General features: G+C 43.8%; 1 protein-coding gene and 1 long non-coding RNA gene across 3 annotated transcripts in view; one reads left to right on the forward strand and one right to left on the reverse strand.

Moving 5' to 3' along the window:
• Positions 1-11,764: 11,764 nt before the first annotated feature.
• Positions 11,765-22,281, reverse strand: COMTD1 (catechol-O-methyltransferase domain containing 1). 2 transcript variants are annotated; one of them, XM_023929381.2, is made up of 7 exons: positions 22,063-22,281; positions 20,715-20,839; positions 19,608-19,713; positions 18,749-18,867; positions 18,427-18,481; positions 16,913-17,046; positions 11,765-16,244 (listed from the first exon to the last, which is right to left on the reverse strand). In XM_023929381.2, exons 1-7 carry the CDS (start codon positions 22,142-22,144, stop codon positions 16,092-16,094), a joined length of 774 nt encoding a protein of 257 aa, XP_023785149.1. In that variant the 5' UTR covers positions 22,145-22,281; the 3' UTR covers positions 11,765-16,091. The 2 variants fall into 2 exon arrangements, with proteins under 2 accessions (XP_023785149.1, XP_086756011.1); XM_086899885.1 differs by lacking the exon at positions 22,063-22,281 and adding an exon at positions 21,581-21,978.
• Positions 21,743-26,528, forward strand: part of LOC111931050 (uncharacterized) — a 130,893-nt gene continuing 126,107 nt past the window's right edge. Inside the window, exons 1-4 of the long non-coding RNA XR_015289857.1 lie at positions 21,743-21,864; positions 23,052-23,144; positions 23,310-23,503; positions 23,785-23,843. This is a non-coding gene — a long non-coding RNA (uncharacterized LOC111931050). The remainder of the gene's footprint in view (positions 21,865-23,051; positions 23,145-23,309; positions 23,504-23,784; positions 23,844-26,528) is intronic.

Genomic DNA, 26,528 nt, shown 5'->3' on the forward strand with positions numbered 1-26,528 from the left:
AGTCCAGAAACTTGCAGAATAATGGAAATACTCGCATGTTTTTCCAGAATAGTAATAAGCGAGAATAGAAATATGAGGGGTATTTAGTCTCTGAACCTAACATCCCTGAAGGTTGAACTAGTTGTGAATGCTTTTAATGTGGAATATATTAAATGTAGTTGGACGTGTAGTTGCACTGCTTACATTTAAGAGTTGGAATTTACTGAGCTTGGGGGAGCGCCTGGAGCCTACTTCTTAAGACACTCTCTTAGCTGTGAAGGGTGTTTTGATACTTAGTTTTGCAGTCAGTGGTTCACAGCAGCTCTCTTCATAGTGCAGGTGACTGGCTCATGATCAGGAAGCTCTCTGGTTTGGAAATATTATCAGTTGATACTGGATTAAAATTAATGCCCACAAAAGTATCAGTGATTTGTTTGAGGTCTTGTTCCATTGGCATTGTTGCCCTCCAACTGAAATCCTCACATGTAGCACTATGTTACAAGCTGCCTGTGTTTAAAGCTATAGCTGTGGAGTAGCTGAGCCACCTTCTTTGCAGAAGACAGAGTAGAGTTCAAGCCTCCAGCTGAGGCTCTTAGCAGGCTTGATAGTGTGTTTGACTAGTTTTCTTACATGACAGTAAAACATTTGTGCTGTGGAGTACCTTGACTGCTGTCGTCACTAAATGCCCTTGTCTGAGTTGTATTTCTGCCATTTAGGGTGGAAGAAGCATGTAAGGTGCAATTCGTTCTGTCATTGCATGTTAAGGTCCATAGTGCATATTTTTAGTTTGAGTTGGTTTTATGTGCTAGACCACTTTAAAAGCTAGAGACCATGCAGACATTGAATTTTTGTATGTGTTTTCATTTCACTATAACTTCAGTATACTTTTCAGAATATCTTCAGTGCCTCACAAAGACTGGGCTTCTGATACAAAAAACATAAGAAAGAAAAAACTAAAAGCTTAAAAAACCAAACCATGACAAACCACCAAAAAATCTCCAAAACAAACCAAAACAACCTACCAAAAAACCCTCCCTGAAATGTTGTGTGCCTGTATGGATTGTCCAGCTGCAGCACGCAGGCAAATAATGGATTGTGTCTTTTGGTTATGAATGATGCCTTGTTTCTATCCTTAAACCAGTGACACTGATGTTTCTCAGCTCTTGATAGGGCTGTAATTGACTTTTTTTTTTTTTGGTGGTGGTGGTTTGTGGGTTCTGGTTTTTTTATTTATTTTAGAAGCAAACACTATAACCTTTTTCTTCGCTACCTGCTCTAGATAATTTTTTTCTGAGGTCACAAAATGGGTAAGTGAAATAAAAGCTCCTATTGCCGAGTTTCTCTTCAACTCTTAAAAATGAGTAATGGAAAACTTGAACCTATTCATTTTACTGTTTGTAAATGTGCATGATTTTACTAGTCCTCAGCCTTTAAACCTCAAGTAGTTGTATTTGTTATAGTGCTGATAGGCAACTGGAGAAGTAAAAGGGCTCTGCAGTAGTTAAGAGAACTGTGAAAATGTGCGTTTTTCTAAAATATTCTGTCATAAATCACTACTTCGAACATGAAAAGGAAGTTCAGTGTCTTTTTCTTAATATCTCTCAAGTAAGGCTTATTAAAAATGGCTTTCAAACTTTTCAACTGCTACAGAACTTGTGGTATAAGTGGAGTTTTGTGGTAAGAAACGTTGGTAGTTTATATAGCTCCATTTTACTAAAATACGTGAAAAGCCTTAACAGTAACTTCCAGTGCCAAGACAGCCTTTCCTCAGGTGTCCTGAATAAAAAACCCCCGCCGCTTGAGATAACAAATGACCAGAGCATCGTTCTGCATCTTGTTTGTGTGAAACTGTAGCATTGCATTCCTGCCTGGTACAGCTGGAGTAGGGGGTGTCTGTGTGTATTGCAAGGAGCTTTAATCACGCTTTCATAAATAAAAATCCTTTCACATGAGATTATGATGCCCTGGATTTCACCAGTTACGGTCTCAGTGTCCTGAATGTTTATGCTCTTTGTGTGCTGTAGAAATTCTCCAAGTTGGTTCACCTAACCTTGCACTCTTCACGTGGTTCAGCTGGGTGTGGTGTATTCCTAAATCTGCCTCTTACACACTGCAGTAACTCGAAAGCAGGAAATTTGGAACTATTTTTGAATGGGCAGGGAAACCTTTCGCCCCCAAGCGTTGGGACGGGGGTTTTTACCTTTTCCTTGGCGCTGGATAAAGCGAGGCAGCAGTAAGAGTGCTTGCTGCCCTCTAATGTCCTGTTCTGGTGTTTGGCTTATTGCTGCAACAGGCTGTCGGCCGGGCACAAATACAAGCACACATTTAATTCATGGTGACTGCTCTCCTAGGGGAAGTAGAACCGGGCAAACAAGAAACAGCTCAGACACGGATGATTCAGCCCTACTTCTACCAAAGGTCCTTGTTTCCTTATTAAACCAGTGAGCAAGGATGGAAGCAATTCTATGCAAGGTGAGTTAGTAGTGATAAAACTGGCTCACACCTGCAGCAGTAGTGTCGTAATGGCAAGTGAACCCTTCCTGGGAACAAACAGGCAAGAAGGGAAACCCAAAGAAAAAGCTGGTTGGGTTGTTACGTGGCATGGAAAGGCTACGTTTATTGTAAGTGGTTTTATTGTGTTTGTCAGTTTCCCTTTGCAGTGGAATGTTTCTGTTCCCAGTCTGGAATAGTAATAAAAACATAGATTATATCCATTAGTGTAGTGTGCATTCATTGTATTTAGTGGTATTTCCTTTCTCATGATTGTTTCTGGGCCTGCCGTTTAGTTGTGCTTTGGGTCCTTTTTTCCACATGTTGCTGGATCAAATGGGAAGCAATAAACAACTGGATTTTTCTGAGCATAATGTGCAGCATCTTTTACTTCAGCTGAAAATTTGATAAAAATGCTCATGTAAAAAGAGGACAACTTTTTTTTCTTTTAAAGTAATTTATGAGAATGTGCAATTAAAGCTTATGAAAATGCTATTAGACAAAATGTGAGGTGTTACATACTGAGATTTGGTTCATATCTACCCTCATTTATCTGCTGGTGTTGGGAAAAGTGCTGACAGACCTTTAAAGATGGCAAGCATGGACTGTTTCATCTCCAAATACTTGACCTTTACTTCAGTATCTTTTTAAATGAGAATTTTCTGCTGAGCCAAATACCACAGCAACACTTGCAGTACACTTGCTGGTTAACAGTGGTGCATATATCAGAAATGTTTTGAGGGTTTGTGGGTTTTTTCATGGGATGCTCTTTGCCCTGGATCCCTGGGAAAAAATCCTAATGCTGAAGCAATGACGCTGTTTAAGGGTTTGTCACTCTTAGCACTTACTTTTTTTTGGTTTACTTTGCCTGTGTTCCTATGAGCATTGAAACACAATGTCTATTACAGCCATGTCCGTGCTTCATCGCTTCAGCCTGAGCTCGGGCCGGCACGGAGGGGAGAGCTGAGGTGGGTGCCCACAAGGAACCAGTGAGCTTTGCCCTTGGATTCTTAGTGGTCTATGGTGGCATTATTAATGCGCATTAATAAATTAATGAGCAAAAGTCAATTTAAATGGCTCTTCAGTGCGCACACGTGGCTCCTTCGTTTAAGAAATGCAAAGTTTCGCTATGCTGTGTTTGGGGTTTGGCTGCAGCGTGGGGAGGGGTGTGCATGAGTGTTCTCTCCTGCACAGTCCAGGATGCTTTCCCGGCAGCTCCGAGCGAGGCAACTTATTGTTCCTCGTGATCCACTGCGGTCCATGCCGCGGCTCTGGCGATGAGGGGGCGATGGCTCCAAGGCGGCCGGGGCCGCTCCGAGGCAGCGGCGGTGAGGGGCAGATGGCTCCAAGCCGGCCGGGGCCGCTCCGAGGCAGCGGCGGTGAGGGGCAGATGGATCCAAGGCGGCCGGGGCCGCTCCGAGGCAGCGGCGGTGAGGGGCAGATGGCTCCAAGCAGGCCGGGGCCGCTCCGAGGCAGCGGCGGTGAGGGGCAGATGGCTCCAAGGCGGCCGGGGCCGCTCCGAGGCAGATGCGGTGAGGGGCAGATGGCTCCAAGGCGGCCAGGGCCGCTCCGAGGCAGCGGCGGTGAGGGGCAGATGGCTCCAAGGCGGCTGGGGCCGCCGCCGCCATCGAGGCCGCAGAGCGGGCCTCGGGCGCCACCTGGTGGCCGCCGGTGCGCCCTCAGGAGGAGCCGCTCCTGCGGGCACCGTCCCCGACACACCGACCGAGGGCGGCAGTGGGAAATGATGACGGCAGCGAGCCCCAGCTGATTCGGACACAAAGAAATAGAATTAGAGGAGGAAAACGCGCCCCGTAGGCCGGCACTCGGGGTGCTCTATCCCTGCGGCTGAGACCCGGGCAGCGCCCGTCGGCTCTGAGGGAGCAGCCAGGGCTTTTTCTCACGGCCTGCGGCAGCTGGCTCCTGGGAGCATCCACTCCCCTGTCTAAATGGAATTGAGGCAACAAGTTGTCTTCCCGACTGCTGCTCTGCTCCTGACGTGACAATACTTTTCAAGAAGAAGTCCCCAAATGGCTTGCGATGCCTTGATTTCCAAAGAGATGTTCTGGCCACGTTTGGCTATATGAAACACTTGCTGGCAGAGTACAGGGCACACCAGCTGCCAAAACCCAGCAGGCAAAGGGGAAGGATTTGAAACGCTTCTGACTGGTGATACTCCCATGTCTGGTGGCATCAGGCAGTGTGGTGGGGCAGGACCAATGCTGTGGTGACCACAGGACATGTCAGAAGTGTGGGCACATGGCCACAGCCCAGGGACCTCACACTGCTACAGTGTGGGTAGCTCACAAACTCTTCCACCATCTTTGCAATTAATTGTAATTCAAGTGTCAATTAATTCACTGGGGACAGGGAAGAGAGCTCAGCAAGTCTGCTAAGGGCCTGTCCCATGTGGATGTGGCCAGCAGTGAGCCCAGGTGGCCAAGAAGGCCAATGGCATCCTGGCTTGTATGAGAAATTATGTGATCAGCAGAACTAGAGAAGTGATTGTCCTTTTGGGCACTGGTGAGGCCACAGCCTGAGTACTGTGTCCAGTTCTGGGCCTCTCAGTTCAGGAAGAACATTGAGGTGCTGGAGTGTGTGCAGAGAAGGGCAGTAGAGCTGGTGAAAGGTCTACAGGGTAAATCCTAGGAGGAGCAGCTGAGGGAGCTGGGGTTGTTTAGCCTGGAGAAAAGGAGGCTCAGAGGTGACCTTATCCCTCTCTACAACTACCTGAAAAGTGGGTGTAGCCAGGCTGGGGTCAGCCTCTTGTCCCAGGCAATTGGTGACAGGATGAGAGGACACAGCCTCAAGCTGCACTAGAGGAGGTTTAGCTTAGACATTAGGAGGAATTTCTTCACAGAAAAGGTGATTAAGCATTGAAGTGGACTGCCCAGGGAGGATCTATCCTAGGAGGTGTTTAAGAAAAGACTGGACATGGCACTCAGTGCCATGGTCTAGCTGACACAGGAGTGTTTGGTCACAGGTTGGACTCAATGATCTCTGACATCTTTTCCAGCCTAATAGATCTGGTGATTTTGTGATGCTGTGGTGAAGCACCAGTCTTTGCTGTTTGAGCTGCTGGTGCCATGGGGCAGAAGTGGTTAGTGCTGCTGTGAGGAGTGACTACCATCCCCTTCACACAGAGGTGCTGTTAGAAGGCTGCTGTGCAAAATATTTCAGTTGAGGTTGGGGAGCAGACACAACTTTTGTTTGGGCTGTTTTGTTCATGAACATACAAAATTTGTTTTTCCTGGACAAAACCAGAAGACTAGTGCATCTATGGTGCTGTGTAGTCAACTGCTGCCCCAGGTTTCCCATGGCCTCTTCCTGGATGCTGCCTCAACTTGTCCTCTTTGGGGACTTGTTGCCCTGGAAACTCAGTTTTTCGATCTTGTTGACATAGTTTCTAAAACTTGCCCAGGTCAGTGACTGTAAACATAGATATGTGTGCATTCTTTCTGATACATGTCTTTTGATGGATGTCTCGCACAACCAGTGCAGTTGGAAAAGTGGTAACCTAACTATCCAATCCCTGGTCATTGCTGAGAATCTATAAATGCTGAAGTTGTAAGAATAAAACCAGTTTTTTCCCTGTCATGCGGGAGCCATGTCTGTGTGAGTCATTGCGTGTCCTACAGTGACAGGGACCCTTGTTGATCTTTGGGGGTTTGTTTCCCTTCCAAGCAGAGCATGCAAACACCTCTTTGCCAATTGTGTTGAACCCCTCAGCTCCTGGGGAGTGGAAGAAATATGTGTGTATTGCCAGTTGCCTTGGTGCAGGGGGCTTAGCCCGGGCCCAGGCCAAATTGGCAGCTATGGTGAATTTTTTCCTTGGTACCTTGTAAGTGGATTGGGCGTGTTGTAACTGTTCACAGGGAATGCCTGGTGTCATTTTCATTTCTCTAATTGTCAGCATTTGCTTTAGGGAGCAGGGTAGGGAATATTTTTGCTTTCTCTTGGTGGTGGTGGTGTGCACTGTGTGTCCTTTAGCTCTGACAGAAACCTGCCCATTGTGATGGAGTGTGTAGCAGCTCTTGCTGTCATACCTGGGAGGTTCATCTCTTGGGCTGAACAGAACCAGCTTTGACAGACATTCCCTGGATGTGGCAAGCAGAGGTGGTGGCCCTCTATGCCATCAGCTGCAGAATTTGCCCTGAGAGAGATAGCACTAGGTGAGTGTGAGTGATGTCTGTGTTTCAGGAATCAATGTTTTATGAAATGTTTTTAAGAGAACTGCAATTCACAAATAGTTCTTCATGGGGCTGTGGAGGTAAGCTAATATTGCAGTCTTACAAGGCTGATCTTCCATTGTGTTTGAGAAAATTTTACTTTCGTATTACTCTTTTAAGTACCTTAGGAAATCTGGTACAGCATTCAGTCCTGGTGCAAGAGTGTTAGGCTTTCAGGTGAGTTTTAATGCTTTGTAGCACAGGTCCTCTGCATTTAGAATATGCAAGCTTGTGTTGAAATTGTTTGCAGTTAACTTAAATAGTCTGAAACTCTCCTGGTTTAGCTTTATCATGCTCATGATAAGGTGAGTTCCTGAGTGAGCACTGATGTAGCAGTTTTGATAGCCTCTCTGCCAAGAGCACAACCTAACTAAAACACCTTGTCTTTTTCAAAACAATCTGGCTCGGAGTCCCGGTTCCTAACATTTCCTTCTCTGTGTGGGAAGTGTAGCAGAGATGTACATGGAGTCCCAGCACAGGCATTAGTAGCAGCTTCTCCTGGACACAGCTCCTCCTAACTCACGGCACGCCCCAATGCCAGAGGAGTGCATGCGAGGTGGTTGTCCTTGGCTCCTCTCTGGCTTTGGCAAAGCATAAATCACTGGTGAGCAGAGAGAGCAGGGCTCGTAGAAAGCATGTACCCACTGCCTTACAAACCTTTTGTGTTAAGCTGATTATGTTTCTTGTTCATTAAATGAGATTGCTGAAATCACATTTCTGTCTGGCATTTCCTGAATTCAAAACATGGTATGTGACGTGTGCCTGGTCTGGTGGGGCTGGGGCACGCGGTGGCCACACCGCAGAGTGTGGCTCTGGAGTGGGTACAGGCCTGCCTTGGCCTGTGAGCTGAGCTGCCTGCACAGCAGATGGTGGGTACCTGAGGGCAGGGTTACAGGCACAAAGAGCTCGGCCTGCATAGCACCAAGCATGAGAACAGATGAGGAGCAGAAAAGCACTCAAAATGTGAAATTTCTAGAAGAAGAAAGGCTCTAACTTTAATTTAAACTTCCCTTTACAGGATAACTGTGGAAAACCTGTTGTTACTTCTCCTCTGTTTTTCTTTCCTTTGACTCACAGCCTTAAATCCCTTGGAGAAAAAGTACAGGGAGTTAACTGAATTGACTTGGTGTTGCTGTAGCTGTCACAGTCCAATTTTCTTTTATGAAATAAGATAAACCCAAAGCAGAAAGTTAAGATAATTAAACACAGAATAGGCAGTTGTAACTTTTGCTGGTGATTTCCTGATTTTGTCTACTTCTTTTTGCTCGAGAATTGTGACCACAGCACAAAGCTGCTTGGCCCTTCTGAGATCTAGGAATCTTCTGCTGGCACAGACTGCCGAAAGCCAGCTATTTTCCTGCTTATAGGTTCTCAGATTATTAGTCTGAAGCAAAAAAAGTAATATGAAACCCAATAAGGTCAGGAAGGACCACATCAAATGTTGAATGCATAAATGTTTGATCATAAAATTAAAATCTATATTATAATGTTTACATGTAATAGGGGCTGTCAAAATTGATTGCTTGTGCAAGTTTGATTAGTCTTTTGCAACACTCAGTGCTTAGCTTTGCAGGCTTAATTTCGTAGCTTTAGAGTAGTTTGTGGAGATGACCATAAATGGTTCCCAAGGTCAACAGGCAGACAGACTCTATCTACACATCTAAAGTGTTCATTAAGAGTTTATCATAGTCCATGTCTGGAAGTTTAAATATACACTTGAACTTAAGCTTGAGTTAAAGGATGACTCAATATATAGTGAGTGACAACACTGAAAATCAAGAAGGGAAAACTTGGTAGCAGACATCAAAGTCTGATGATGAGAGAGGGGCGTGAGATGGGCTTGATGGTGCCTGAGACATCTTCTGTAATGATGGGAGGAATTTAAGTGCTGTGTCTCTGGGTGTTTGTTAAATGTGTCTGTGCTTTTGCCTCCTTCGAGTTAGTCTTCAGTGGTGTCTTGGATCAGTCTCAGAACTGTGAGGATAGGTCCAGTCCCATGCAGCAGTCTTTGACAGGGACCAGGGGAGCTCAGCTTTGGTATTGTGGCACAGATGCTCTGCAGGGCACGTTATGAGGTCTTGATGATCCTCCTGACCTGAGCAGAGGGACTGTTGGTGGGAATAGCTCCCAAGAAATGACTGTGCCTAAAATCCACAACAGCTGTGAGAAGACCCAGAGATGGTGATATAGAAGCTAGCTCTAAAATCTGTGGAGAAACTCCAGATTTTCGTACAGGAATAATTTTGTCTGGAGTTTGACCTAGTGTGTGTTGTTTTGTAATTGTACTTTGATAGTGAATTAATGCTTGTCTTCACTGGGGTTGTCTTTGAGGCTTACTGGAACATGATCTAGCTCTGCTGCTTAAAGGAAAACAAGGAGGGCTCTTCTTTTTCTTTCAGGTTGTGTTAAGCTCTTTGTTATAATACATGATGGCACAGTTGTTGCACAGTTAACTGTGGCTTTCTGCTTTGAATGACCCCACTAATTACACTAAATAGAAGAGATAAATTGTCTTGGGAAAGCATTTTATGCAGCTGACATTTAGATGGCTGTAGGATGTTGAAGGTGACACTGGAAATGACGTGCCAAGACTCTTGCTGATGTGCCCAGGAAGCTGAGGAGACACTGGTAGCTGGGTGGAAGCTGGTGAAGGCACCTGAGGGACCCTTTCTCACCTCTGTGGAGCTGAACATTGCCAGACCTCCATAGAGAGCAGCAGGGAGATCTCATTGCCCACTCCCTCCCTGACCCCATGTAGTCTTTACAGCTCTGCTTGAATCCAAAGGTGTCCACTGTTGTCTGCCAAAGCTTTCCAGTTCTGCTCATTGCAGCTGCTCTTGCTTCTTGGCTTTCCAGGTTTTGATTTGTAGCAGATACCAGCAGCACTGACTTCTGGTAGGCAGGTGGAAAAACACCTACCTTTATGAAGTAAACTCCGAGTTGTGAGCCACAGTCTGTGTGAATTTCACTCTTGCAAGCAAAAGGGTTGGACATGCAATGCAGGGTAAAAATAATGCTCCAAATCAGCATTCTTGAGCTAAGTATTGTAGGTGTTTTGGGTCTTTTCTTGTTGGTTGCTGCTTTTCGTTTGCTTGTTTTTGGGTTTTTACTAGTCCAAGGAGTTACATACTTTTCTGACCTTTAAATGCAAACTACTAATGTTTGCTTCCTAAAACCCCATACAACAAAAGATACAAGGTGACATCACAGACAAACATGAGGTTCCTTACAAATAAGCCTAACTTTTACCTGCAGCTGTTACTTCAATTTGAATTTTCAGACATTAATTTCCCTTCTTGTGGAAGTTTCTTTGCACCTGTTTTAAAATGCATTTGTCTCTGTTTGATTTGGTTCTTTTTTCATTGATATGGCTTGTTTGTTTTTCTTTTCATGACGGAAGAATCCCCTTTTCTGTTGCTGGGTGTTGTGCTACGGGACAGTGACATCTGGGCCATAACCTTATGGACTTCTCTGGCCACACCAAATGAATGACAGCCCGGGTATTCTGTGAACCAGTCCTCTCCAAGAGTGGATTTCTTCTGTTGATATTTCGTATTTGTGGGTTTACTTAAAATTCTTGGTGTTGTACAGTAAGGCATTATCTTGGGTAATGAATGCTGCGGCGTTGTGTGGGTGTGCAGTATTTAGGTATTGCATTTACTTGTGACAGCAGCAATAACACTTTCTCATTAACTATCTTCTGAAATCTAATTTCATAATGTCAAAAAGTTACTACTTTCATCTCAGCAACATAACCCAAGTCCCTACCCCAGCATAACTCAAAAGGTTGCTGGAAAAATGCACAGTCTCTTGGTTTTTTTAGTAGGTGAATAGGAATAAAATTATGAGCCTTTAAACTAAATAATAATTTTTTCCTTGTAGCCTGAGATCTGTTCAATCAATAATCTTTCTGCTAACTCTGGGGAGAATTTTAGTTGCCTCCATAAAATGTTTTAATTATTTAAAATCATAAAATATAAGTAGGCACAATTTGCTTGGAACTCATTAGGGAAATATATGAATAAGAAGAAAAGATAATGTTTGCTTCTGCATTAATTTAAAGCAGTCTCTAAAATATGAAATCTAATCCTGGAAAGCAGTGACTTATCAGCAATGTTTATTTTTCTTATAATAGGAGTAAATATTAAAGCAGCTAGTTATGTGCTTATCCCTACAGCATTGCACTGAGCCAAAAAGGAAGATAAATAACTTGTCTGAAATCCCACATTAATTTCCCTCTTTTGCAGGTTTTATGTTTGTTCATTTCCTTTTTCAAAACATTGCTTTAAAAATTATTATAAAACAGGTGACTTAGAAACCGTGAGTAGCTGCAAATGCATGAGACCAATTTTGTGTGATTAGAATTATGCAGAGGTAATGCTTTATACTTGTGGAGAACCTTTTCATCTAGTGCAAATCATCGGCACAATATGCAGCAGCAGAGAAATGCCACAGCCCTGGGAAAAGGCTTGGCAGACCAGAGAGCAGAGCAACTGATGAGTTAGGAAACAAAAGTTTCTTTAAGCTTCTCTCAAGAAACTTCAGTGCTCATTTGGTAAGAAAGCTCATTTGCCACTCTTAGGTTTGCACAGATGGAAAAACCAGCTTTGTCATTCTCTTGCTTGGTACTTGTTTGGGACATCACCAGCAATCCCCTCCCAAAAGACCCCTCTTTTGTATTTGTGATTTCCATGTTTTCATTCTGGGAAGGCCATGATAGTGCTGCCTCTCCCATTAAAATGGAATGAGCAATAAAATAAAACCTGCGGCAAACCACTCAGAGATGGGCCCAGATCTTTTGTGTGTGGGATGCTTTAGGTTATTTGTGCTGGTCTGGTTGTTTTTTGACAGAAGGGATGGAGCCACTCAGCATGGTTACCTTCCTCAAGGTGGTGCCATGAGGGAGGAGACCAGTGCACTTTCAGTAGATGGGACGGATAAAACCAAACTGCATTAATCTCAGCTAGTAGGGTGTTGTGGTTTAACCCCAGCTAGCAACTAAGCCCCACACAGCTGCTCCCTCACTACCTCTGGTGCAATGGGAGAGAGAAAAAAACTGAGAAAACTTGTAAGCTGAGATAAAGATAGTTTAATAAACAAAGCAAAAGCTGTAAAAACAAGGAATTCATTTAGCACTTCCCATCTGCAGGCAGGAAAGTCACCCCCAGGAAAGCAGGGCTCCATCATATATAACTTGGGAAGACAAACACCATCACTCTGAATGTCTCCCTTTCCTCCTTCTTCCTCCCATTTTATACGCTGAGCATGATGCCATGTCATATCCCTTTGGTCAGTCTGGGTCAGATGGCCTGGCTCTCCCTCCTCCCAATTTTTCATGCATCCCCAGCCTGTTCCTCGGTGCAGTGGAGTGAGGGGAACATCTACACTGTTTCCAGCACAAACGCAAAACACAGCCCTGTACTAGCTGCTGTGAAAAAAATTAACTCTCCTTCAGCCCAACCCAGCACACAAGGAGAAAAATCTGTTTAAACAGTACTGATCTCTTAGCTTTTTTACTCCCATTGTGACCATTTAGGATTGGTTTCTTCAAGTGGTAAACAGAACATAAGCAGGGATGCAGCCAACTGCATGCTACTACATCATCAAAAATGAGCCAGTTATGGCACTTGCTGCTGTTACCACTCCAGTATCAAGACTGAAGTGCTTGAGATACAGCATATCCCTCAGATCTGAGCTGCAAAGTTTTCTGAGAACTGCTCATGCCTCAAAGGAAGGGTTGAGATGGTTTATATTCATGTTCCTTTCCCTGTATCCTAAGGGCTTTGTCACAAGTTTGCCAGTTGTCTTCCATGAGTAGCAATTCACAGAAAGTGCTGTCTGTGTGCAAGATGACTGAATTAAAATATATTAAAAATACTTGAGTTTGTTAAAAGAGTGACAGCAGTGTCAGGTTCAGCAAATGCCTATAAGTCATGTAACACTCAGTAGCCCAGTTTTTCTTTAGGCCATTACTTTCTTTAGTAACATGAGAGACTGAGGATACTCCCTGCTTCACCCCCCACCCCTGTTTTCCAGTGGGATCAAAAGCTGCAGCATCGAAAATGCAGAACTGAGCCTTGAGCCCTGTGTCTATCCTTGGACAATAAGCTGGTTTTTTTGGGGGCAGCCTTCTCTCTAGATTTCTCAGCATCCAGTCTCAGTCCTGATCATTTAATTAGCTAGTAGAGATGCAAAGTTTACTCTTTTAAAGTCTTCTGTTCCCTTCCCTGTCACCCATGTAAATATCATACCATACATACCACACTTTGAATGTGCTATCTTTGGAGCAGAGACTCAGATACCTAACCAGCAGTTAGGATTACATGCTTTTATTCTCATGGTGGCTTCTGGAAGTTACCACATTAGGGGAAATTATTTTGTTGTTGTTATTGTTTTTTGTTTCATGACCCATCCTTCAGCCCCATTTGATTCTGAGCAAGTCCCAGCTGTACATTTGTCACCTGTGTTGGCCCCTCTGGGGTCCCCCCCTGCAAGCAGAAGAAATGTCGGTGCTGCAGGGACAGCTGGCTGGGAAGGTTTGGGCAACAGCTGTGCCCCTGGGTCAGCTCCTCTCCGTTGGCAGAAAATCCTGAGCCTCTATAGTGTGAGCAGTAGCTCAGGCAGGTGTATTACCTGAGAGAGGTGAGCAGACACAGCAGACCCATGAGCTTCCACACATGGCATCTCCATTAGAAAGAGACAAAGACTTGCATTGTGATATTGGGTGGTCCATTCTCATCAGCTAATGGAAGTCTGAATTCCCATTGCCCCCACAAATTCCCCATCGCTGATTCACCACTTGAATTAAACCATAATTATATATTATCAGCAGTCACTTCATGGTAAGGTTGAAGGATTAAATGCAGTTAGTGGTGATAAATTCCAGATGTGCAGGACAGAAGCCTGAAGAGAAGGCCAGTTTCTGAGTAACTACAAGATAGAGTATGCATTCTAAATATTTGATTCAATTAAGCTTCCTTCTGCTCTTTGTTTCCGCTTACAGATGGCTCATCAATCTATAGTTTAGGGACACATTGCTATTCTTTCTAATGGTAATTAGGTGATCAGGATGGAGACAGGTTTGATGAAATACTCACATTATGATCTGCATATTTAAAATGGAACAGAGTCCAAAGCAAAGGCAAAATGCTAGCTAGCTGCTGCACATGGCTTCAGCCTCAGGCACTTGATAGATTTTCCTCTAGCATAAGTAATGGGGACTTTGCCAGTACCCACTACAGAAAGAATAGTTGTTTTTGATTTCATCAACTATGAGTGCTTCAATCTGGTTTTAAATGTTGCTAAACTCTTACTTGACAGTTTCTTGCAAAAATACTCATGATGCTTGCCCATTTTTGGCTCACCTTCATTGATAGGATTCTTGCAACTTGGAAAATTGTAAAACAGTTGCAGAGTCTGTGGTTGATTTTCCAATGGCTCCTCCATGTTTGGGAAAGGCCATCATGGTACTTTTAGGGCAGGGTAAGTATTCTTAACAGCTTCTGTCTTGCTCATGTTCATCAGCCTCTAGCCTCTGAAAGCAGGAATATTTGAGAAGATGCCCCTGCTGTTAAAGTGTCCCATTTAATGTTTTTAACCCTTAGGATTCTTTCGGTATCTACTGACAAAGTAAAATTGTAAAGTAGAACACGGCCAGAAGCTCAGCATGCAAATGTGTAATAATCCTGTACACTCCCTTAGCCACTCCATCTGAAAGCTGTTAGAGTCACTAAGAATTTAATAAGGTGTTATTTCTTTTATGCAGAGAAGAAATTTGAGAAGTGCAGAGGTTTGAAGCTCTGAGGGTAAATCTGTACTCAGAAGAATTGAGCAAACTTTATGCCCTATGTAGATTCTCATTTAAGGGCAACACACAACTTGTCCTGGCCTTCTCCCAAACTTGGATTTAGCAGTCAGTCCTCAATTCAGCAAAGTACTTAAGCACATCCTGTTATGCTTTGTTGAATCAGTGTTTTAAGTGGAAGTGACAGAAATAGAATTGAGATCTCCTCAGTCATAACCCTACTCTGAAGCCATCAGGCAATGCTTCCTTTCTTCATTTCTCTACACTGCAGTGTCTGTGTCAGTGTCTGTGACAGGAAAGAGCCTGAACTTCTGCTCTGAACTTCTGCCCCTTACCAGAACCCAAGCCACCCAGCTGAAATTTCAAAAGTATGAGCCAAGCAGACAGCTTTAAACATTCTGAGACTTGAAACCTTTGTCCCCCAGTGGCTCGAGTCATTCAAGTGCATTGTTTAAGCAAATGGACAAAGGATTCTCTTAGCTCTGATAACAGCTTTCCTTCAGGTCATCAACAAAACTGAAGATCTCTTTCCTCTATACATATACTTCCAGTGTTACCAGTCCCCCAAAACAGTTACCAGTGAAGCTTTTGTCTGAAAAATCCTACTTTCAGTTTCTTATTTAATCAATTTTTACCTGTAATAAAGAATTACAGCCTGAAATTTTGCCATCTGCTGCCTAGGGAAGGGAATCTCTGCTTCCAATAATAATTTGAACAGCCAGTTAACAGCTGTATTGCATCCTCATACAATCATAATCCTTCTATAGGCTTGCCACCATTACTCTGCGCTTGCAACTTTCTAGGAAACAAGCAACTAGCAAGTTGCTTCTTTGAGGGAGTAAGGGGAGAGACACAGGAAAGAGGGAGAATTGTTTTGGTTTACTTCTTGCCCATTTGCTTTTCCTCATTCTGACTGGAAAAAAAAAAAAAAAAAATCTACCTGGATTGTTACCTAGGTTAAAGAAATCCAGTCCTTGTGCATAAAAGTTTTAGAGAATAGTTATTGTATTTGCAAATACTGTTTTGTCCTTTAGTAAGCTTTTAAAAATAACATTTTTTTCACATGATGCCTTTTTGAGGCTTGTTCTGTAGTACCCTTTAAAGATAAGGAATGACTTACAATATTTTTAGTCTGAGAAGGCTAGCAATCTCCTTGATGTCATTTCATTAAAAATCCATTTTTCTCTTATGGCCATAAGCATTAGTAAACTGCACTTCTTTTCCTTTTGATGGTGCTGACTGATTATTCCACTGCTCAAGAGGTTCTTCTAGGACAGAAAATTACTTTGTTGTATTGAGTCATTTGGACAATCTATAGAGGGGGATTTTTTCAACCACTGTCTTACAAGGACAATTTAATGTAAGTTTATTTCCTTTATTACAATTAAAGTAAGAAACCATAGTAGATCTCAATAAATCTCTCTTCTCTGCTTAGCTGCCTTTAGGATCCTGCTGTTCCTAAAGTTTACTTTCCCAGGCTATGCTATCCAGTGGAGATATAGGTTAAATTAAATTTTTGATGCTGTTCCACCTACATTTTTCCTGATGATTTGATGCTGCTTGCTATTTCCCATCTGCTGGGCTTCCTTGAGTTACAATTTGAATGCTAATGTGACTCCATCCCCCACTGGGAGCATGCTGATATTGACACGCGCATCTCTGAGAAGCTTCTCATTGAGGTGGTGGATACTCTGCGCTGCCAAGTCATCCTTCCTTGGTTTTAGCACCTTTCCATTCCAAAAGACCTATTGAAAAAAGAAATATGATGCACCTCCTTTGTTCCAGTATGGTCCTTGGACCACAAAGGAGGCTTTGGAAAAGTTATTTTATATTTTTTAGAGATTGATATTATTTGTTGTATTTCAGATGTCTAATGGTCTCTGACATGGAACTCCCATAAGTAAGTGGGATTGAGAAGCCACAGAACTTGCTAATTGTACCTCTACTGTAGATTTGAAACCAAAATAAAAAACTATGTCTTTAAATATAGCTTTTTTAAGAGCACCTATTTGGCTGTCACCATAACTCTGAAGGTGCCTGAAGTTTAATGTCCTTTGTTTCTTGTAAAAGTAATTAATTGATGACTTATTAATAGTTACTGATTACAAGTGCTACTTTTGATCTTACTGTACATAGTTTACATGCACTACAAGACAAACCAGAATAATACAGAGCATTCTCTGTAACAAATAAGAAAAGAAATTCCATGTTTTCTATTAGTGCTTTATATAGCTTACTTTAAGAGTTTACGTTGAATTTTCTTTGTGTCACGTGGAACAAATGTGTCACAATTAGCAACCTAACTGCAGGTCAGAAATCACATTACTAGATTTCCACTGTGACTTTTTTTTCTTTTTCCCACAGCCAGATGCAGTAACTGCCTGTGCATAGCCACCAGAACTGCAGTACTTACATTATCAATAGCTATTATTCCCCCTTTCTTTATAAGGTGCAAGCATTTTTCATAGTACTCATTGTAGTTTTCTTTATCGGCATCAATGAAAGCAAAGTCAAAGGTTTCCGCTTCTCCATTGGCCAACAGTTCATCTGGATGAGCAACAAAGTGAGTTGTTATACCCTGGTTAGTGCTGTGTAGGAGGAAGTAATCCATTTGTGTCAAAGTTCTCATTAAATGTTTTCTGCTGCCTTTACCAGGCAGCCTATTCCTCCACAGGTAATTACTAGAAAAGCTTATCCCACAGAAACCAATCTAGACATTAAGTATGCCATAAAACACACAGTTACTGAGTTCTGCATGCTTAGGAGTTTGTGGAGTAGCTCCAGATCTGAAGGATATAGCTGGGACTGCTGAAAGGTACAGTAAAAACAAGTCAAGCACTTTGAAACTGGACATACTCTACACCTTCAGCTTTTTTTGAGCTGAGAACTGTTTTCTTGAGTGGATTATTCTTCTCACTTTATGAACAGGTTCTAAATGTTAATCTCTCCTTGCAGATCAAGTGCCATGACACAGGTCATGAACAAACCCTGTCAGAGATACTTACAGCAAGAATTGCTGTAAGTAGTCCCTCTCTGGGCCAAGACAAGTAGAATTCAGTTTTAAGTTCTCCTAGACAGGCTTCCTGACTGAGAATTCCAAATTGCCAGTTGAAGAGAAGGTGATTGCTGTCTCCTAAGGTCCTCTGCCATTCCTGTAACTGGCCCTTAGCCTCTGTCAGCAGAAGATCTTTTTGTCTAAAGCAATGCCTGGACAAAGCAGTTAGACAGCCTTCAAGGAGTGTGTATACCAGCAAACTGCTTATACCTGCCTCTTCAGAAAGGATGGATTTGAAAGTGGATCCATCAAACACCTCTACTGGAAACCTCCTGCATCCAACAATCCCAGAAAATTTCTTGCATTTTCAGAACACTTACACTTTAGCATTTCTGCTCCACATTTTCTCTTTCCTTGAATGAGACAAGTCATTGCCTCACTAATGGCCTTGCACACTTTTGGCACATCCTGAAATTGAACTTCCCTGAACACGATTCAGTCTAAATTATATACTGGCTTCTGAATTTTTTCTGCACTTCAGCCCTTTCAGGGAACCCTTTCTCTCTTAACAAAGGAATACTTGCTTAGAATGGACAATAGATAAGAGAAATTCGGCTTTGTCTAACTAATCTATTTTAATCATCTTTCCCAGAAGCAGCTGACAATAGTACTTGATAGATTAAATAAAGTGATGGACAGGTGAGTGAGCAGTACTGCCCACTACATGGGACAAGCATTTTCTCTCTCTCTGCTAGTAGGCAGGAGAACTGTGAGTGCCTTAAGATTTTTACTTTTTAATTATTATAAGAGAAGCTGCCTCCCTGTTAGCAAAATCACATTCACAACCATATTTGGTCTTAAATTTTGTCACTATTGTATCCCTCTTCTGTGTCTAGGGAAGGAGAAACAATTGGTTATTTCAGGTTACTTACCAAGTGTTTGAATTGCTGGCTTAATCCGCAGGTCAATTTTATGCTCTACTCCTGCCTAAGATGGAAAAGAAGAGAGTGTTGATAAAACTGGTCAAGAAATAACCTGTTAGTAGTAGTGGCTGTACCCAGGGAGTGACTGGGGTTCAGACAGTTTTTCTGTTATTTCTAGGTTCCAAACACCACTTTTTTCTTCCCAAACTGAACTCTATCAGCCTTCTTTAATGGTAAGAATACTTCTATGTGAATGTGCAAGTCTAAAATACCTAAATCTCTTCACATGTAAGGGCAGCTGCCCCCACTGTGTATAGGAGATGCTGCTTACCTCCCTCCACAGTGGCCTTCCAATTTTGGCATAGTCCTCATTTATATCACAGGCAATAACTTGGCCATTATCTGGCAGGACAAGTGCCATATTCAAGGCATTATAACCTGTGAAAACACCTAGGAAAATCACAAGAGACATTAACACTTACTGCATCATGAAAAAAGGACTACAGGGCTCTCTTCAGGAATAAAATCCCCAAAGGAATCAAGAATGGCAATTTGTTAAGAGACAATAAAGATTTTTCATTTTTCCTTCCATTTTAATGTATTTTTTCTTTTTTTAAAATCCATCTTTTAGCAAACTTCAATGTTAGCTTTTTCCAAAAGGCTCATGGACAGACAAGGCAGAGTCTGGTGTTGCATGTGTAACCCAAGCGAGCAGCAAAACACCAGGGAATTGTAACAGCCAGGCCAAGAATAAAGATGGTGGGAACCCATACCTGGCTGCTCAGCATCAGTCTGGCTTTTAGGACATCCTGGTAATATAGGTGCATCAAGCAAAGTGGATTTGATACAGGGCCTGTGCAGAAAAATATCTTCTAGCAAGAAATTGATACAGGAAGGACAGAATACACCCTGTCCTGCAACTGCTGAAGACTTAAGAGATTTATTTAGCTCAGTTTTTCAGATTGCTTCAGAATTGATGAACCATCCATGCTGATGCCAGAACCACTGAATGCACAGTTAGACAAAGAGGCAACCAAGTGCAAATCAGACACTCCTTTTCACGCTGTAGTTTGCCCACCTGTTTGCTGACATATGCAGTGCCTTCCTGTATTTGGATATTTCACATTAAAATGCAGCTGTATTTGGAGAATGATAGGCAAGAGTTTTTTACTACAAAGTGACACTCTTACCTATTTCAATAACTTTCTTGGCTTTAATGAGTTTGACCAAATTTGCCATAAGCTGAGCCTGCTCACAGGACACCATCATTCTGCCCCAGGGATGTTCAGCAGTGAGCTAGAAAAGGGAAAAAATATAACACATTGCATCAAACAAAAACCAAATCTACCAAACCAATATCCTAAAGAAAAAAATCCTACTGAAACTCCAGGATAAGCAGATACCCCTGTCTCCTCATTTTAGATGGCTTTGTGCTCCATCTATGAGCCAGAAATTGTTTTGAATTTAACTATAAGGAAGATGTTATGTGTGTCATAAGCAGTGGATATTGAAGGCAGTAATATGCTCCAAAGTTACCATGGCTGTGGCAAACTCAGCAATATTTGTAACTAACAAAGAATTGCAGAGGAACTTTGAATATCAAAGTCCTTTATTTCTGTGAATTTACACAAATAGATGCACTTCCTTCAAGATGTGTAAAATGCTTTAATGAACTGCTAGGTTCATGTCTGCAAAAGTTCAGACCACGTAGTCCTGGCTACACAGTGCAAACCTGGAGAAGCTGTGCCCATCCTACCCATCCCAGGGTGGAAAGGCACTGAAGAATGGGCAACGAGAAAAGCAGGGCTGTGCCATGACAGCTGACAGGAAAGTATGTCCTATTTCCCTTCTTCTACTAGGGATCATTCCAACCAACCTGTTCCAGCAGTTAACATTTAATTTCTTTTATGTAAGAACAGTTTGTCTCACCTCAAACCTGCGTCAGGATGTCTGGTCTCATCTCTGACACTGGAGCCTGATGGAGGACATCATGTCTCTGAGCTACAGGCTCCTTATATGCCAACCAAAGTGAACAGAAGTCGTCTGTTCAAATCCAAACCAAGTGCAACCCCTAACACATGGCCTTAGGAGCCAAGGATAGAAAAACATGTCTAAAATGTATGGCAATTAATATGTAATATACTATTAAACAGCCATGTAGGTAGATAGCCCTGAACATTGAAAGGTCTGGGTATTACCAGTTAACAAAACCCCTCTAGTGGGTACGCAAATAAGCCGGAGGATGGAAATATGACCAGGATCCCAGCAGGTCAGGATGAGGTGTGGGCGATACTGACCAGACGCAGCTTCTTTAGAATTGGATGTTCCCGCAAGGAGTGATCCAGTATGTATTTCCGGAGAGGACTGTTTTTCCTAATCATACCACTCGGGGTCCCAAAAATGAAAGAAGGGTATCTTTTACCTACAAAAAAGTAAGTAATAATAGTCACTTTTATACTTTTCAGGTATTGCCATTCTAAATAAAGTAAGCATTGAAGCATTACTAAAGGTTAAGAAGTTCTTCACTCTACAATAGCCATGAAAATGGAAAACACAACATAGCTGGACAACCAGGCGGACTATAATTTTTTCTGTGTCCTTTTTAGCCTCTAAGATGTCCAGCCCAGACCTCTAAAGCTGAAAGAGAAAGGCTTCAGCACTGTGTTGTTCAGTGGCCAATGCGGTGGTTATAAACTGCCATAATTTTACAGGAGCTTTAATCCCATCAAAACTTAAAATTCAAAGAGAGAAACATGAACATAGTTTTCTCAGTCCTTATCTGGCAGATGAATAGAGGCTGCCAGGTTTTAGGCCCATCAGCTGATGTGTCTTCTCAAACCCTATGCTCTCCTGATGACACTGTCCTGCCTTCCAGCCAGGGAAAATGTAGTATTGCTCAATGGCTTGTTTAGCATGAAACCAGCATGCAAACAAAGTAGGTGCTGAAAGTTTAAGGATTTGTACATGTCCACTCAAATACAGTACTGACTGCAGCTTTCCTTACCAACGTTTCTTTTACCAGATGGACCAGCTATTTTGAAGAGACCACAACAAATTCATTTCCACATCTACAGAACACTTTTATTTCGAGGGGTTTATCTTCTGTTAATGGTTCTATTTTACAGACAATCACGGTGAGATGTAGATTATTTCAACAACTTGCCTTAAGTCAAAGTGTAAGTAATCAAGTTCCCCCGTTACAAACCCAACACCAGTCTGCTTCCCCTCCTGGATCGTGGGCTCGTTCTTCCGCTGCCCCGGGGCAGTGAAAGCGAAACTGCTACCAGAGAACAATGCTGAGCGCCAGGACCGCACCCCGGCCTGAGCAAACGAACGCAGGCCGGGGACCGGGCGGGGAGCCGTCCTCGCCTTCGCTCGGACCTTGGCCTGGCCCCACACCGCGGCAGCTGGATTACAGGGAGCGGCTTGGGCTCTAAGAACATCGGGGTATTTACTGCCGCAGCTCAGCAAAATAAAGCCCAAGGGGTCTGCTCCCGGGACAGCCGCCGGGCTGCACCGCGGCGAGGTCTCCTGCCCGCCCCGGGAGGGACCTGCCCGGGCGCTTCCCGTCCCCGCTGGGGACACCGGGAAGGCTCAGCCTTCACGTCTCTGTGAATATAGCAGGGCTTGGGAGGCGCCGCTTACCTGCGAGCACACCCGTGGCAAAGGCGACCCCCAGCATCGCCGTCCCGACAGCCACTTCTTTGGGGACGCTGATAAGCGGCATTTTGGCGTGGGGAGCGAGCGAGCGGCAGGAAGGAGCTGTGCGGCCCGGTTACACCCGTGGCGGGGCGGGATGGGGCGGGGCGGTGCGGCCCAGCCCAGTGCGGCCCGGTTACACCCGTGGCGGGGCGGGATGGGGCGGTGCGGCCCGGCCCAGTGCGGCCCGGTTACACCCGTGGCGGGGCGGGATGGGGCGGTGCGGCCCGGCCCAGTGCGGCCCGGTTACACCCGTGGCGGGCGGGATGGGGCGGGGCGGTGCGGCCCAGTGCGGTCCGGTTACACCCGGGATGGGGCGGGATGGGGCGGTGCGGCCCGGCCCAGTGCGGCCCGGTTACACCCGTGGCGGGGCGGGATGGGGCGGTGCGGCCCGGCCCAGTGCGGCCCGGTTACACCCGGGATGGGGCGGGATGGGGCGGCCCGGCCCAGCCCAGTGCGGCCCGGTTACACCCGGGGCGGGGCGGGGAGGGTCGGGTCTCTCCGCCCGCCCCGGGAGGGAGGGGCCGCGCTGGCCCTGGGTGGTGGCCCCGCGGCCACAGGGCTCGTCTCGGTGACTCTGACGGTCCCCGCGGCCCGGCGTGCCCGATGCTGGGCTCGGCTGGGAAGGCGAGAGGGTGGGTCACCTGCGGGAGGAGGTATGTCACCTTCCTCTCGGTGACATACTCGGTTGTGGTGTGACAAAGCACCTGGGATTTGTGCAACCACCTCCTCAGAGGCTGGTTCTGGTACAACTTCACGGCAGTCTTCGTTTTAAAACACACCCAAGTGTCGTGTGAGCTCGTAAGAGGCTTGGTACTCCAGCTAGCCCAGGAAGTGAGCTCTCTCCTTCCCCTAGAACACGCTTTTTTGCAGCTGAGGTGTGAGAATTACTGGTCAAAAAGCAAGTACCATTTTTGAAATTTGTGTGTTTCTAGATGAAAGGGGTCAAGGAAGGTTCTCCAAGAGAGGGGGAGTGAGGCCTGGTTTCCTCTAATGCTGTTTCAGCCCCCTTCTGCAGTACCTTCCAGGTGAGGTGGAGCAGTGCCCTTGCCCGCTGCTTAACAGCCTTGCTGGGGGATCTCCTCTCTGGCTGGATCTGTTGCTGAGGGAGTTGGTTTATAAATCAACAGTGATAGTGTAAGTTTTTTAATGTCAGCCTAAAGCCGACTGTTTTGTGCTTCTGTGCCTTTCAGAGATGTGCTGGGGATTTGATTTTCAGTTTGTGAAGTATTGGTAAGATCTGGGCTTTGGAAAACAAGCAAAATATGGAGATCTATAATTTTGACATTCCATGGGAGATGAAATTAGTGCCATTGCACACAGACCAGAAATACATAGGAATGGATTGGGTTGCAACTTGGCCTCCACAGATGTAGGATGAAAGCAGGTAGAAATTCCCTTTTGGCACATAGTCTATCTCCAGAAAGCCAGATGAATTGTGTGTTGGTAGATTTGGATGAAAGCATTTTAACTATTTCCCTATACAAAATGACACAAATGTCAGTGCAGTTAGAAGAAAAAGATTCTTTTGTAAGTACATCTTAAGTGTGGGATTAAGTATATCACCAGGGTATTTATGGGAAATGTGTTTGCCTATCACTGCATTTTTAGTGTATTAGAGTTTATTTACAAAGACTTGCCCCCAGAGCTCTTGTATTTCTTTTGCAGCAACTGATCATGCCATTCACTGAAGGGAGTCTGCTGTGATTTCTGATTTGCAGAACAAAGTAAGACATATGATCTGTCTCGGCAGATAAAAAAAACTTTGAGTTCACTTCTAAAATTTATTTGATTCTGAAAGCTGTAAGTGTTGTTGCTTTCATGGTGGCTTTTTTTCATTCAGTATCTTGTCACTTTCTCTGTGTACATTTTACGTTTGTAAATGAGAGCATTTCATCGCAGTCTTTGAGAAGATGAGTTATCAGCATGTGCTGCAGCGAGTCAGTTTCAGGTCAAACAGCGGTAGGAGGCAGCAACTCTTGCAGCGGCCATAAATCAGATTTGTGACGGTGCGGCTCCATCTAGTGATTCTTCTCTACAACTACAAGGGAGAGGAACTGCGGCTTACTCCGTTCAGTGAAACACAGGAAGCGTGCAAGCTTCCAGTGTTAGGTTGACCTCTGGACTCGATTCGATGCCCCATTTGGACATCTCTAGGAGCGTCAGGTTTCTGAAAGCTCCAAGAGAACTGGTGAACTGAATTGCTAACACACTTAAATGCGTTTCTGAAATTCCTCTCACCCCCAAGCTGTTAATCAGTAATAGCTTAACTTTGATGGCAGCGTCGGGTGTTTTACTGTATTGCTGTACTGGACAGTATGTTGTTTCCTATAGATAAAGAAGCTGGTCTTCAGATATCTAAACCCCCACTTTCACAGTGGGGTCAAAAGAGTTAAAAATCTTCCAGCTGGATAGAATGGAGCCATCAGCTTTTCTTTGAACAATTCCATTTTCAGTTTACTTAACTCTGTGATATATACTGAACAGAAAACTTTGATTAACAGATTTATCAGACAAGAGCTTGCAGTGTGCTATGGCTACCTGAGGATTTAAACATTTTGGTAGATTTCTGCCTACTGCTTGTATAAGTAAGATGAAAGCTACCTAGAGATTAAAAACTGAGTGTAATATGGGCTTGGATACAAACCCCACTGCCACCTAGATCTGTAAGGTCAGTCCAGTTACACAGATTCCATGGGAAATCAGGATTGCTTCCACTGCTGTAGTCAGTAGACATATTTGCTGTGCCTGAAAGTGCCATCTCTCTGAAACTGCGTTCTTGAAAGGTTAGGAGGGTTTTGGCAGCATATTCAGGCTGGAGCCAAAACATGATCGCATTTGTAAAACATATGGAGTAGGACAGACGGGATGGTGGCTGACCTCAGGGCCACTTTTTTCATATTGATAATCTGTTAAAGGTTTTACAGACACTGGGTAATGGATATATGCAATAGTCTGTTCTTCTCCTGGAACTTTCCTTCCAGGAGTGTTTTTCTGTGTGGGAATGTTGTACACCATCTACCTTGGTGTCATCTGTGCAGACCTATTGTAGAAATGGGACAGGCAGAGAGCCTACTGATAAGGCTGTCATCTCACTTGCAAGTTTCTGCCTTTCATTTGCAACTATTTTTACATGGATCAGTTGTGCCTAGTAACTGAGGTACCACTGTAAAATGCTAAATGACTTGCCTTGAGTATAGAAAGTTTTTTCTTTCACTATCCTCATAATTTACATTTTTTTCTGTTGTTGTTTTTATTTCCCTCTTTACTCTTCCATGTGCCAACTACCTGAACTCAGCCTGTTCTGGCAGGCTGTTCCTGCCAGGTCATTGGTGATATTTTGTGGCCTGCTCCAATGTGGTGGTAAAGAGTAGTATATGAGCATCTTCATTGTCTTACTGCTGCACTAAAGAGACGTAAAATCTGTAGGTGTTTCAGCCTCTGTCCAGCATGAACAGCCTGGGTATATAGGCGGACTAGAGTGGGTATAGATGACTCTTTCTAAAATCATACTCACTCTGTGGTGGAAAATCACTATGTATCACAAGTACCCCAAAGGAAGTGTGTACAGGCATGTTTGAGCAGCACAAATCGCTGGAAATAAGCCCTATGTGTGTTGTTGCCCTACACATTTGTTGAAGCTATATTGGCCTATGACATTGGAAAGCATTCAGTGGGAGTTGCATGTTGTGTCTGCTTCATTCAGGCTGCAGTGTTGCTGGTGTACCTTCAAGCATAATTTAAACATTGCTTACTTAAAATAGTTATCTGCACATTGTTCTCCTCTGTTTACAATGAGGATAGCAGTCACAGTCCTCTAAAACAAGTCAAAATATTGAAAAGGAAGTGTAAATGCTATATGTGTTTAGTTTAGTGAGCTAAACTGAAGTGGAAAAATGTTTAATGCTTGTGTACAGCTAGAAGAGAAGACAGCTGTCTTTGTCCTCAAAAGCTTACAATATAATGTAAAACCATGGTCATGGGCATGTGTAGGTCATGGGAAGTGTAGGGAATTGGATTGTATTGGGCAGTGTGTTTGGCAGTAGCCTAACTCAAATTTCTTAGGAGAAATTTCTCAGAACAAAGTTTTAAGGAGTGATCAGGAGGAAGGAAAATGAAGTTTGGAGCTGTTTAAAAGTTTACCTCAAGTAAATGAGTGTGGATTGAGTAAAAGCCCAAATACAAGGAGAAACCAAAGAAGAATGCATTCACGCATTCCATTCATTCACGCTGAAAATGCTGATTGGGTTGAAATTCTGGGTGAATGGGACTTGAATGAGAGGAGTGCTGGGGAAAGAAGGCGTAGGAAGCAAGGTAATGAGACCTTAGACAAACCTTTTAATTGTGAAGATGAACATGCAATCTTGAAAATATGTCAAAATATTTCTGCTTGTTTTTGCATGGCTGAGTGT

Source organism: Cyanistes caeruleus, chromosome 8 (genome assembly GCF_971803275.1).
Source record: "Cyanistes caeruleus chromosome 8, bCyaCae1.hap1.1, whole genome shotgun sequence".
NCBI classification, from domain to species: domain Eukaryota; kingdom Metazoa; phylum Chordata; class Aves; order Passeriformes; family Paridae; genus Cyanistes; species Cyanistes caeruleus.